The following is a 14,071-nucleotide window of genomic DNA, read 5'->3' on the forward strand; positions in this document are numbered from 1 at the left end:
AATGACTGCGAAAGAAGCCACAGTGGTAGCGGCAGCGGAAGAAGCCATAGTGGCAGCGGAAGCGGAAGAAGCCATAGAGGATAAGGACAAATCAAGTCACTTGTTAATTGGCGACAACAACAAAGATGAAGGCTCTGGCAGCGTCTCTGGCGGAGGCTCCGGTGAGATTCTGGCGGCGACTCTAGTGAGATTCTAGCGACAGCTCCGGCAAGGTTCTGGCGAGGTTCCAGTAGCGGCTCTAGCGAGGTTTCGACGGCGACTCCGGCGAGGCGGTGGGGCAGTGGCTGGAAAATTCCAATGAATAGTGGGTTCACCAAAAATTGAACCCTAACCCTATGCTTTGATACCATATTAAAGGAAAAGAAAGAATAGGGTAAATCCCTTGTGTATATTGAACACATAGGGTTATGTTTATATAAGAAAAGAAACATATGGGTTAAGCCCATTACATAAATATGAAATATCTAACAATATCTATAATATATAATAATATCTAATTATATCTAATAATATGTAATAATACCTAACAATAATAAAAATTTATGCAATAAGTTTGAGTTATTAGAAAATTAATATATTTCTCCTTTTTAAAATTGTCTTACAATCGTGCTAGAATTGTCAGAAATCCAACAAATATTTTTTGAATTGGACACTTCACCGATACGTGTCCCACAAGTGTCGTACGAGTCTCAGTGTCCAATACAGGTGTCTGACATGGACACACCATTTAAGAGGAGTGTTTGAGCCTTATAGGACACAACAGCAAGTTTGGTCTCCCAAACCTTGCATACTACTTACTTCCTTTCCTCAACGACAAATTTCCCCACCTTTACTATTGAGACGGATTTAAGTCGACCTTTTCATTGGTTTTGTATCTGTACAGATCATCTTTTTGACTATGTTGCATTATTGTTTCTCTTCTTCTAACACTTCATCAACTCATCAATTTCTTCTGTGGAATCGTCATCTTCATGATCAAATCTGCCATGGATGTACGATGTGCTCATCAACTTTAATGGAGAAGACATCCAAAAGAAATTTGTTTCTCATCTCGATTCTGCCCTCTTTGATGTTGGCTTTACCACTTTCCTTCACTACCCCAATGCACTCAACACAACGCACATCCAACAACCTATTCTCAATCTCTCTTGTGTAACAATTATTGTTTTCAGGAAATCCTATATTCAATCTGCTTGGTGTCTTCATCAATTTCAACAAATCATTAAATGGCACAAAACTTATAGTCTACATTATTAAGGAAATAATGATTATCAAATTATACGCAATTAACTTGATAATGATAGAATCTCACGATTATTGGATCACAAAATCCCATGATTAGTGGACTACCACATATGGAGTGTTGTAAATACACACAAGAATATAAGAAATTACCATTTTCTTATATGGTATCAGAGCATCGATCTTGGTGCTTTAATAACCTCTCCATTTTTATCCGCTAAATAAGAGATCATGTCTGATAAGGAAGACACAGTAACGCCGCCAAGTCGGCTGCCATGGAACCAACCAATCCCTACTATCTTCATCATTCGTACAAACCTGGACACATGTTGGTGTTGACCAAATTGAACGACACCGATTATCAATCCTGGAAGACAACAATGATGCACACACTCACAGCGAAGAAGAAACCTATTTATAGTAGAAACAATAAGTAAGAAATGAATTGAGTTAAAAAGGATCAAGACTTTGAATCTTATACCACACCTGTTATATATGTTATCATAATTATTATTAATGTTAGAAAACAGTGGACGAAACTTGAAGCCAATTTCCTTGAGTGACCAAAGAAGCTTTAACCACCACACCAGACCAGTTCTTTTTGTCATATTATGATTTTTATTATACTTATTATTATTATTAATATCATTTATATTATTAATATTATTCATAATATAACTATTATTAATATTATGAATATCATTTATATTATTAATATTATAAACATTATAAATATAATTAGTATTAATAGTATTATTAAATTTATTATTATTATTATTAATATTAATATTAATATTATCATTAATATTAGTATTGTTATTATTAATATAAATAAAAATATTAATATCAATATTATCATTAATATCAATATTATTATTATTACAATTATTAAAAATATTTTTTATGTAATACTTTATATTTGGATACATGTAATATTCCCGTTTCATACGCTTCATGCAACACCTAATTTTATTTTTAGTTTTTTAATGGGCTGCAACACATATGGTGGAATTAGAAAAAAGGTGTTATAATTCTAATTGAATTTAGATGGAGATAATCAATATGAAATATTATTATTGATACCAATACTTATGTTATTTTTTCATTTTTTTTAATTTTAATATTATAAATTTTTCTTTAATTAAATTAAAAGAATAATTAAACTAAAATTACTTTTTTAATTTATTTATAACAACGTAATACATCTTAAAATTATTTCAATTCCATGTAACCTTCTTTTATATTTTCATTTTTAATTTTTTTTTTATTTTAGTTAGAACTATATGAATCTAAATGCTATGTAAAAATCCGTATGTAATGCTCACTTTACATATGGATCTGGATCCGTATGTAAAAATCGATATGTAACACTTACTTTACATATGAATCTGGATCCGTATGTAGCTAACTTTACATACAAATTTGGATTTGTATGTAAAAATCGGTATGTAACAATTACTTTACATACAAATCTGGATCCGTATGTAAAAATCCGTACGTAACGCTGATAAGTGCCAATGTGTAGTTTTTATGATTGAGAAAATTGAACACTTTGGAACTTAATTGTTGCTTAATGTAAGAAAATTACCCTAATCTGAGAATTATTGAATCTGATTATATATTTCTTGAACCAAGAAACAAATGAAGAAATTTAATCTCAATTTTTGTGTAAATTGCAGATGAATATGAAGCATTGAAAGAATGTATTCAAGCTGGCATTGAAAGAAGAAAAAGTAAAAACTGAATTGGATCACAAGAAGATTTAGCTCAAGCTAGAGGATTTAGCTCAAGCTAAAACTGTCCAGAGTTGATTAAAGGTGCAGTACAATTTTAGCCCAGGCTAGAATTGCTAGCTCAAGCTAAAACTGTCCAGAGCTGATTAAAGGTGCAGTACTGATCTAGCTCAGGCTAGAATCGCTAGCTCAAGCTAAAAATGCACCGAAAGATCTAGCTCAAGCTAAAACAGGCTAGCTTGAGCTAAAGTTGATTATATAAATTCTGAAACATAACTCAAAACCAGCGGTGGAAAACAGATTAGGTTTTTTAGAGAGAGACTAGTGAGAGAAAGGGAAGAAACCTCTGTTCTTAGGAGAAGAACTTGCTCAGATCAGCCCTTCTTATGCAATCCAGATCAAGAATGAAGATTGGAGGAGCTGTCATGAGTGGCTAAGTTCTTTCTAACTTGGGATTGAATGTAATTTATCTTGATCAAATGTATTCTTGGTGATATATATATAAAATTCTCTTTTCTACTTGTTCTTGGTATTTTCGTTTTATGCTTATTGCTTGATTCTTTCTGATCAATAGAGTCTTGATTTTGATCCTTAAATTTAACTGGAAAGTACCTTTAAGGATCTGAAATAGACGAAAATGCTTGATAACTTGTAATGCTAGGAATAGATTCCAGGTTATTGATTGCATGATAATTCTGTTCCTAAAGCTGGATGATTTGTTAAATATGTGAGGAATGAATGTTTAAGAAATTATCTTATGAATTTTATCTGTGAGGAATCAAGATGAATGACTTTAAATTAAGCATCAAGAATAAGTAGTTTTGAGTATTATATATTGTATTATTCAAAATACAGATGATTGAGATAAACACAATTCAATCCCAAGTATCTTTCTCTATATTTGATAAGTTAGTTTGGTATTTGGTTGAATCAAACCCTAAATCTTTGAGTTCTTGTGAAATCTTTAATTTGGTTATGAACAAAGTCTCAAAATTATTTTCTATACTTAATGAGTTTTAAAACAGAACATCTTAATTAGAATTGTTCCCTGTGGGTTCGACATTCGTACTTTAAAGAGTACTATATTACAGTTGATTCGGTACACTTGCCGAAGAAATAATCAACAAACGCTCACTTTACATACGAATTATCCGTATGTAAAAATCCATATGTAATGTTCACTTTACATACGGATTCAGATCCTTTTCAGTATGTAAATAACAGTTATGTAGTGTTATACCCTATATAATGGCGCTGAAATCCTTTTCAATGAATTAAATTGTGACAGTTATGACTGACACTATTTACATATAAAAATCGGCATTTTAAACAAAGTGTTAAATTGGCGGGTGTTGCGGAAGGTAGCTTAAGACTGCCACATTAAACTTTGTGGTGGCCAATCCTATGATGGTTTGGGAAACCATCACACGCGTATATTGTGGTGTTTATAAACGCTAGTTTATACGAAAATAATTGTCGCATTATACACCTTTTTTTGTAGTGATTGTTTTAAGAAAAAGAAGTATAATAAAAATAAATTTGCAATTTAATTATGTGAAAAATTATTAAAATAACATTAGTAAGAGTTGTTTTATGGGTGTAAAATAAAATTTCGGCAATGTTTCAGGAGATATATATCAGAGAGAAGCAACCTGATTTAATCTGAACACATTAATACCATGTTAGAATAAGCTCGAGAAAACAATTTTTTTTATGAAGTTTAGGAGAGATGAATATTCATTTCAAATAAGACAGAAAAAGGGAGAATCAAAACAAAATATGTCTTTTTTTTTATATAACCATGCCTAAAGCAGTGCAACATAAAAGTATGCAGCAGAGCAAAATGCAAAAACAGAATGAGTCATCAATATAATATACATGTGTACCTACAAAATATGTTTTTTTGTTTCTTTATTTTAATTTAAAATAATAATTTAATTGTTAAAAAGTAACTGTAAAATTTTATTGTTTTTAATATGTAAAGGATAAAATTGAAAAATTAAATGTATATGCAAAAGAGGAAAATTCTATTGTTATAGACTAATATTAATAATATTATTATTAAGTTAATATGATGGCTAGCATGGGTTTTTTTGAAAAATGGGTCTATTGGATCAAAGAATACCTCAAATATGTTGAAGATGAATGAAGCTTAGTCTCTACCTAGCCTTAGTGTGTTTGATGTAGAATTTAGCTAGTTTGCTTTGAAGGTTGCAATGTGTCTTAGATGATCTTGTACTTTAGGTTTGTGTATGTTCAAGGTTGCTTTTTGCTACATGACCCATCCTAGATGCCAAATCAAGGTAGTAAGATCAAGCACATGATGTGGTTAAATGGTTTTGGAAAAGTTTTTTAAAGTTTTCTTAAAAGGTTTGACTCAGTACAAAAATAAATTTGTTTACTTGAGAAACAATGGGTTTATTTTTGCTCTATTGAAAGATTTTTCGAAATTCAGTTAGGGCACCAAAGTTAAAGCTCAGTCTGTTATTTCAGTTAAGGTGAGTTGGCAGTTTTGTTAACATTTAACCTGTTGTTTTTAGAATAAATCTGTTGTTTTTAAAACTGCTTTGAAACTGCTTTTTGAAAAGTGGTTAGAAACTGTTCTCTATAAAATAAAATGCCCTTCTCACATAAAGAGAGCTGAGCAATCACAGTTTTAACAGAGATAAAACACTTCTTGTGTGAGAAAGAGAATTGAAAAGGTTTTGCAAAGGTTTTTTAGTAGGAAAATAGATGTGTGCTTGTTCTTGAAGAACCTTGTGCTGGATGAAGGTGTTGGTACTGTCTTGAAGCAAATAGAACAACTGGTATATGTTCTTGCATCACTTTTCAAGTGTAATCTTTCCGTTATTCGTTCTTGTAATAGGTGTAAGTGTTAGTCACTCTTGATAAGATTTCTTGGAGTGCAAGGTGTGCTGAAATAGTGTTTTTCAGCCTTGTTTGTTGAAGTTCTTGTAGGGTTCAAGAACTGTTGTGTATGCTGTAATTGATTGTATCTGTTTTAGTGGATTCCACCTTGGAGTAAGGTGAACTGGACGTAGCTCTTGATGAGTGAACCAGTATAAAAATTCTCTTGTGTTTCTCTTCTCATCCCTGCACTTATTTATGAGTTTTCACATAATTTGTCAAGAAAGGAATCTGTTCTTTTAAATCTAAATTTGTTAACTCTAGACCTGATAAAATCTGTCATTCTAACTTGTTAATCAATCTTCTAAACATAAATCAAGCTACTGTGTGAATCTGTAATATGGCTAAAGTGTGAATTGTTTTCCTTGACTGAACTGTGGCATTTGTTCATTCTCCTAGATGCTTTGTGTTAAGTAAAATTGATTAATCTTGTGATATAATCTGCAATTTGTAAGTTGTAAAAGTTAATCAATTTGTTTCTGCTATTCTTGCTGGTTGATCTAAATCTTGTTGATCAAGTTCTGTTTGTGCTAAAGTCATTTGGAAAATCAATCTGTTTCATTTAAAATCAATCTGTTCTTTTCATCTCTGTCACACTGTAAATCAGTTTCTTTTGCGAAAATTTGATAAGCTCAATTCACCCCTCCCCTCTTGAACTTAGACGTTGTTTAACTCTAACAGAATCTTCTTCTATCTTTGTTTTAGTTAATGAAAGTCCATCTAAGTAATTCAAACCGTCTAGAGGTCTAAGACAAGGGGATCCAATTGCACCGTTCTTATTCATAATTGTGGCCGAAGGCCTATCAAGTTTATTAAATCAAGGGCTACAAAGGAAGTGTTTTCTGAATTAAAAGTCAGTGCAAAAAATATAGAGGTGAAATTACTTCCTTTTGCAAATGACACTTTGATCATGTGTAAATCTAATATCCAAAATATTAGTGGTATTAAAGGGATCCTTAAATGTTTTGAAATTTGCTCAGGGCTTAGAATAAACTTCTTTAAGAGAAAAATTGGAGTTATAGGAGTGGACAAAAATGTGTTAGGATCTTTCTTTGAGGTTCTCCATTGCAACATTATGAATATTCCTTTTTTATATCTTAGTTTACCTATTGGGGGAAATTCTACTAAGGTTTCTTTTTGTGACCCAGTGCTTACAAAGGTTAAGAAGAGGCTATCTATGTGGAAAGGTAAAAATCTATCATTTGCAGGTCGTGTGTGCTTCATTCATTTTGTGTTGAATGCAACCCCTTGTATTATCTCTCTTTCTTCAAAGCTCCATCATCTATATGCAAAAAGATTACAAAGTTACAACGTAAGTTCTTGTGGGGCTGGGATATTGAGGGAAGGAAAATTGCTTGGATTAAATGGGATAATTTATGTAAACCTAAAGCGAAAGGTGGGTTAGGCATAAAGCAGATAGACATTTTCAACAAAGCTTTACTTGGCAAATGGAAATGGAGACTTGGGTCTCTTGAGAACTGTTTATGGAAAGATATTCTTGCTTCTAAATATGGTTCTTGGAGAAATTTATCTGAATCTAAAGTTTCAAAGCATGCTTCAAGATGGTGGTTCCATTTAAACAAAGTGTGTGAGGATGAGCAGGGCATCAATTGGTTTGATTCTAATATGGAATGGGCGGTTGGGTCTAGTGAAAAAGTTAAGTTGTGGGAAGATGTTTGTGTTTATATTGTTTGGGTTTATAACTGTCAATTGAAAGCTAGATTCCCAAGGTTGTTTAATAACTCTCTCATCATAGATAATTCCTTGTGTCGCTTTGGTAATTGGAACAGAGACAACTGGGTTGAGAATTAAAGTGGAGAAGAGAGTGGTTTAAATGGGAGAAGGTCCAAGTAGATGAATTTATGACTATGCTAGAAGGTCAGACCTTGAAAATAGGTAAGGAGGATAAATGGTTATGGAGAGACCCGCAAACCTGTAAGTACTCTGTCAAATCTGCATATGCATTCGTTTCTAATCCTATCCCAAGTGCATCTAAGGATATGTATAGGGTTATGTGGGGCTTGTTAGTCTCACCATCGGCCCAATGTTTTGTTTGGAGAGCATTGCAAAACAGGATCACCAAAAAGCAAAATCTGATTAGAAGGTCGGTCCACCTTGCGGATTCATTATGTGTTTTATGTGGGATCGAGGAGGAAATGTCCTCACACCTTTTCTTAAGTTGTCAGATTGCGAGCGTTGTTTGGAATTGCTGTAGTAAATGGATTGGGGTTAGATCTGTAAATCATTTTGCTCTGAAGGAACACTTTGAACAATTTCATTGCCCTTAGCTTAGCAAAGAAGGCAATAAGTTGTGGAAATGAGTGTGGGTATCTATCATCTGGTGCATTTGGAAACATAGGAATGAGATTGTGTTTAACCAAGCAAAAGTGGATGCGGGTGAAATCTTTGGCCTGACCCAAATGCAATTGTGGGCTTGGTTAAAAATACAAGACTTCAATGACGCTTTTTTCTTTTTCCGACTGGGTCCAATGTCCGAATACTTGCATTAATATAACAGTAAAACGTTGATTTTGTGAGGATAGAGAGGTTGTATGTATTGATTGGTTTTTGTTCCTTTTTTAGGATGTTTTGAGAGTATGTAATGTACCCTTAAAGTGTATAAGGGTTGGAGCACCCCTTTGTGCTCCTTTTCTATTAATTTATTTTTTTGCCAATTAAAAAAAAAGTTTACAAAGGATGTTAACCATATTAATTAATTCAATTCGTCTGCCTATATATTACGCATATCTATATGAGTACTTAAGAGTGAAATATTAAATAAATTTATTTTCCCTTCCACTCATTCTCTTTCTTATTAATATATTACTCTATAAATAGGTTGATATTTCTTATGTATAGTGTTCTTTGCACACACATTCCAACTAAGAGTACCTCCTGATAGAAGGCATGAAGATCTCATCTACGCTTTGAAAAGAAAGATTATATAAGATAATCTCCACTCGTGTAAGAAAGAAAAGTACAATGTATTTTTTTAGTTCTTGCAAATATAATACTTTTGTTATACATGTCAATTTTTATTTTAAATCCAACCACATTAGTTTCATGTTATTATCCCCAGTCACTTCAAAAAAATTAACAGAAGCTAAAAACAACTTTTTAAAAGTACAGAACTAAGATAAGAATAAAAGTGCATGGATCAAAAATAAAAATATAGTTAAGAGGGAAAATATTTAACCGTGACAAAGGTTTTAAAAAGAGGTGACAAGATGCATTAGAGAAGTAGAATAAAACTTTCACTTATTTTTTACGCCATGATTAAATTAGTAAATAAAAAATTGATTAAATTGTTGAAAGTTATATAACTTTTAACGTTTTTCATGAGTTTAGACATGCTAAACTAGAAATGTAGAATTCAAAATCAATATAAATAAAAGAAAAAGAAAATATTTGCTTAATGATTTTAACAAAATGACATTGAAATAATGTTATAAACTGATTATAGATAAACTGAATGTTTTTCTAAACTGTGTTTATACCTACATTAACCTGTTTTAGATATACATGTGTAATGTGAAAGATGATAATGTTATAAGCTTTTAAAACTTTAAGCGATATTTGCATTATCTCTTCCACGACCACTAAAAAAGTACTTTTATTATTGTGTCTGTAGAGATCATCTCTTTGACTGTGTTGCATTATTGCTTTCTCTTCTAAACACTTCATCAACTCCTTCCATGGAATTGGCGTCTTCATCAACCAAACTCTCAAAGATGTACGACGTGCTCATCAACTTCAATGGAGAAGACATCCAAAGGAAATTTGTGTCTCATCTCGATTCTGCCCTCTCTGCTGTTGGCTTCACCACTTTCCTTCACCACCCCAATGCACACAACCCAATTCACTTCCAACAACCTATTCTCAATCTCTCTCGTGTAGCAATTGTTGTTTTCACCACAACCTATTCTCAATCTGCTTGGTGTCTTCATCAGCTTCAACAAATCATCAAATGGCACCAAACTTATTGCCGACATGTTCTGCCTGTTTATTACGAAATCCAGTCATCTGATGTACGTCTTCAGATGGGTGATTTTGGAAAAGCCTTCAAAGCCACTGCACAACAAACATTCTCACCACAACAACTGGAGCATGGCATGTCCAGATGGAGCCACGCACTCACCAAAACTGCAAATTTCTTTGGATGGGATGAGAGCAATTACAGGTAAATCACTCACTTACTAAGCTTGTACTTCAATTTTGGTAATACATGACTTGTTCAATAATTGTTATTGACTTTGAAGGAGTGATGCTGAACTAGTGGACAAAATTGTTAAGACCGTTCTTCATTTACCAATCTTGTCTGCTACAAAATTTCCAGTTGGATTAGAATCCCGTGTGGAGGATGTGATTCGAACCATAAAAAGTAAATCCACCCAAGTTTTTACTATAGCGATATGTGGAATGGAAGGATCGGGTAGAACCACTCTTGCCAAAGCCATCTACAATCAAATTCATGGTACATTCACGGAGAAAAGTTTCATCGAAGATATTGCACAAGTTAGTCAAACAAGAGGGTATGTTCCTTTACAAGAACAATTTCTTTCAGATGTACTAAAAACAAAGGTGGAGATAAGTGACGTTCAGATGGGAAAAAGTATGATTTGGGAAAGACTATATGGGAAAAGGGTGCTTCTTGTACTTGACGATTTGAATGACTATGGCCAATTAGGCCTCTGGGGAACTAGTTCATGGTTCGGTGAAGGAACTGTAATAATCATTACAGCGAGAGATGAAGTAGACCTGCCGAGTATGCTTGAAGTTGATTCTGTTTTTCAGATGATTCCAATGAACGCAAACGAGTCCCTTGAGCTTCTTAGTTGGCACGCATTTAGAGAACCAAAACCAAAAAAAGAATACCGTGTACTTGCAAAAAGAGTAGTTGCTTATTGTGGAACACTACCTCTAGCTCTCGAAGTCATTGGAACTTATTTATACAAAAGGACGAAAGATGAATGGAATAGAGTATTGATAAGATTAGACAATATTCCCCAGCATGAAGTTCCACAGATATTGAAAATAAGTTTTGACGGTTTAGCTAATCAAATAGAAAAAGATTTATTCCTTGATGTATGTTGTTTCTTTGTTGGTAAAAGCAGAGCCTATGTTACCAAGATCCTAAATGGCTGTGGAGTAGACTCTGATAGTGGAATAAGAGTTCTCATAAAGCGTAACCTCATCAAAGTTAAAGAAAACAACAAATTTGGAATGCATCATTTGCTACGAGAAATGGGAAGAGAAATTATTAGTGAAATTTCAAGAAAGGAATCTGGGAAGAACAGTCGACTGTGGCCTCATGAGGATCTAAAACATGAATTTTCAGTGAATACTGTAAGAGCATTCTTAATCTATGATTTTGAAACTTCTTTTGGAAGTGGTTGATTTCTCATGTGCAATACAAATGTTTTTCTTAGCTCTTTTCATCACCGGGTAAAAAGGTCATTCAGAGATTGTCTAGCGGAAGAGATTTCTTCGAACGTTATCCTGTAGAGGTAAGAGACCCATCACCGGATACAAAAGTCTTCGAACTCGCTGGACTGCTGAAACTCGCTGGAGATTCCGACGACCATTCTAAGAATACCTACCTAACGGCTTTAATCTGCATGATGCAATAGCGATTGATTTAAAACACACTCTTCTTCGATTCGTCTGGAAAGAACCCCAGGTTTTTATTACGTGCCATTTTCTTTTAAAACTCAGCTTAAAATACAAATATTATTTGTTTCCACTTATAACTATATTATTTTTTCATTTTCTTTTCTAATATTCTTGAAGGTTTTGGCGTGTCTAAAAGTCCTGAATCTTAGTCACTCGAAGTACTTGATAAAAACCCCTGACTTTTCGAGACTACCAAGTCTTGAAGAGCTCATTCTCAAAGATTGTCTTAAATTGCGCGAAGTACACCAATCTATTGGATGTCTCTGCAATCTTATACTGCTAAATTTGAAGGACTGTACAAGTCTAAGCACTCTCCCCAGAGAGATATGTAAGTTGAAATCTTTGAAAACTCTCATTATATCTGGTTGTTGGAAAATTGACCTATTGGAAAAAGATATAGTGCAATTGGAATCCTTGAGAATTCTAATTTCTGAAAATACAGATGTGAAACAAGTGCCTTTTTCAATTGTAAGCTCAAAAAGCTTTGCATATTTATTCCTACCTGCATTTGAGGGATTATCACATAATCTTTTTCCTTCTGTGATTCGGTCTCTGATGTCGCCAACAATGAATCCCTTATCTTATATTCATTCCTTCATGGATATGGAGGATAATAGTTGGGATGATATTTCACCATTGCTCAGCAGCCTTGCAAATCTTCGAAGTGTTTTGGTGCAATGTGACGCCAAGTTTGAACTATATGAGCAAGTAAAAACTATATTGGTCGAATATGATGCAAATATTACAGAATCAGGAATTTCAAAGAATAATTTCAGGTCTTCTCTGACTGGTGTTGGAAGATACAAAGAATTCTTCAATACTGTCAGCGATAGCATACCTAAGGTTCTTCTCTAGCTTTCCCTTTGTTTATTACCTTCACCATCATTTTAGCTATTATTTCTGAGAACATAAAATAGTCCTAATGAAGTATTAGTAGAAACTACACTACTGAACTTTAAGCACCTTTCGCTTCTATAGCCCCACGACTTCATCTAAAAGTATCTGAGTTGAATAATCAAATAACCAAGTCATTATGCTTATCCTAAGTACATGCAAATTGATTTCCACTTACTAGTTTACTTCATGGGTTTTTTATTCCCAATGATCGTATAAATATAAACTAAGAGAGACAAAAATAGAAATGCAAAATGATGGTGATATATACACAACAAAACTATAAACCAAATTTGTTTCGATCATGTAACTAAACATGCCCTTGTTTGTCCCATGATACAGGTATTTGCAAGCAGTGAGTCATGTGATGTTTCTCTCCCAGGTGACAACGATCCTTATTGGTTGGCCTATATGGGTGATGGACATTCTGTTTATTTCACTGTGCCTCAAGATCGTGTGGTGAAGGGAATGGCTTTGTGTGTTGTTTATTTATCAACCTCCGAAATCATTGAACCTGAACTTACTACTGTCTTAATTGTTAATTACACGAAGTGCACATGCCAAATACACAACCATGGGACAGTAATTTCCTTTAATGATGAAGATTGGCCTAATATAATGTCAAATTTAGGATCAGGAGATAAAGTGGAGATTTTTGTGAGTTTTGGTGATGGATTGGTGGTCAAGAACACAGCTGTCTATTTGATATGTGGTGAATCAAATGAGTTAGAAAAGGAGGCTGTGCCAAAGAAAAAATCGCTCCTTAAATTCATAAAGAGAACTCTAATGTGAGTTCTAGTAAGTCATTTATATTTGAGAACTTTGAGTTATGGAATTAATCCTTGTGTCCTTCATTGCAATTTATTTTTTCTGATCTGTCCTTGTTTTTCTTTGAGTATAGCTCATAGTTACGAGATTCATATTTATTTTACCCTGTTTCTCACTCCTCACATTGTTTACTTGAACTGTTTATTGTATTTGCTTTGTTGTTGTTACTTTTTGTCAATTCTATTCCCTTCTTAGCATATAATATTGCATTCAGAAAATCTCGTAAAAAATATTGCATTATGAAATAAAGATAGCTGCGGTTCGATAATTTGTTATGTGTTTTGCCTTGCTATATGCTATGCAGTCTCTGTTTTTGTTTCAACATAAGAAGCACCGTAGCCTCATCCCTTTATTTTAAGACTAAAACAAAGTTTGATTTCATTTCTCCTTATTTACACTGATTATATTTTTTTATGTCTAATTTAAAAATATTTAAATTTTTTCAATTTACATTTATAAGTTTCATTACAGTTTTCAGTTATGTAAAGTCACCAAATTATTTTAAATTTTAAATTTTCAACTAATTTTTTTCAAATATAGTCATGATCTTTCAAAATATTTTAATCTGTTATAAATTGTTTTAAAATTAATTCTTATAAATTAATATTCATTTGATATGTGCAAATATAATCTTTAAAAAATTCAAAAAATAACCATGTAGACAAATACCGCTAATAGTTAAAAAAAATTCAAATGTGTACTTTTTATTGACAATTAGTTTAGGCTTTTATGTTTCAAATATAAAGTTAAATGTTCAACTGTATTACAAAACAAAAAGATATTCATACAAAATC

General features: G+C 32.8%; 2 protein-coding genes across 2 annotated transcripts; both read left to right on the forward strand.

Annotated features, from left to right (window-relative positions):
* The first annotated feature begins 1 nt into the window (after position 1).
* LOC137819189 (uncharacterized) lies at positions 2 to 7,694 on the forward strand. Its single transcript, XM_068622963.1, has 3 exons — positions 2 to 161; positions 6,863 to 7,069; positions 7,156 to 7,694. Exons 1-3 carry the CDS (start codon positions 2 to 4, stop codon positions 7,692 to 7,694), a joined length of 906 nt encoding a protein of 301 aa, XP_068479064.1.
* Positions 7,695 to 9,457: 1,763 nt separating this feature from the next.
* Positions 9,458 to 13,545, forward strand: LOC137819582 (disease resistance protein RUN1). Its single transcript, XM_090296666.1, is given in 6 exon segments — positions 9,458 to 10,062; positions 10,142 to 11,228; positions 11,312 to 11,468; positions 11,471 to 11,562; positions 11,673 to 12,398; positions 12,792 to 13,545. Coding segments are annotated over 6 exon segments (2,997 nt in total). The 5' UTR covers positions 9,458 to 9,577; the 3' UTR covers positions 13,242 to 13,545.
* Positions 13,546 to 14,071: the final 526 nt, after the last annotated feature.

This window comes from Phaseolus vulgaris, chromosome 10 (assembly GCF_051622355.1).
Source record: "Phaseolus vulgaris cultivar YP4 chromosome 10, ASM5162235v1, whole genome shotgun sequence".
Lineage (NCBI taxonomy): Eukaryota > Viridiplantae > Streptophyta > Magnoliopsida > Fabales > Fabaceae > Phaseolus > Phaseolus vulgaris.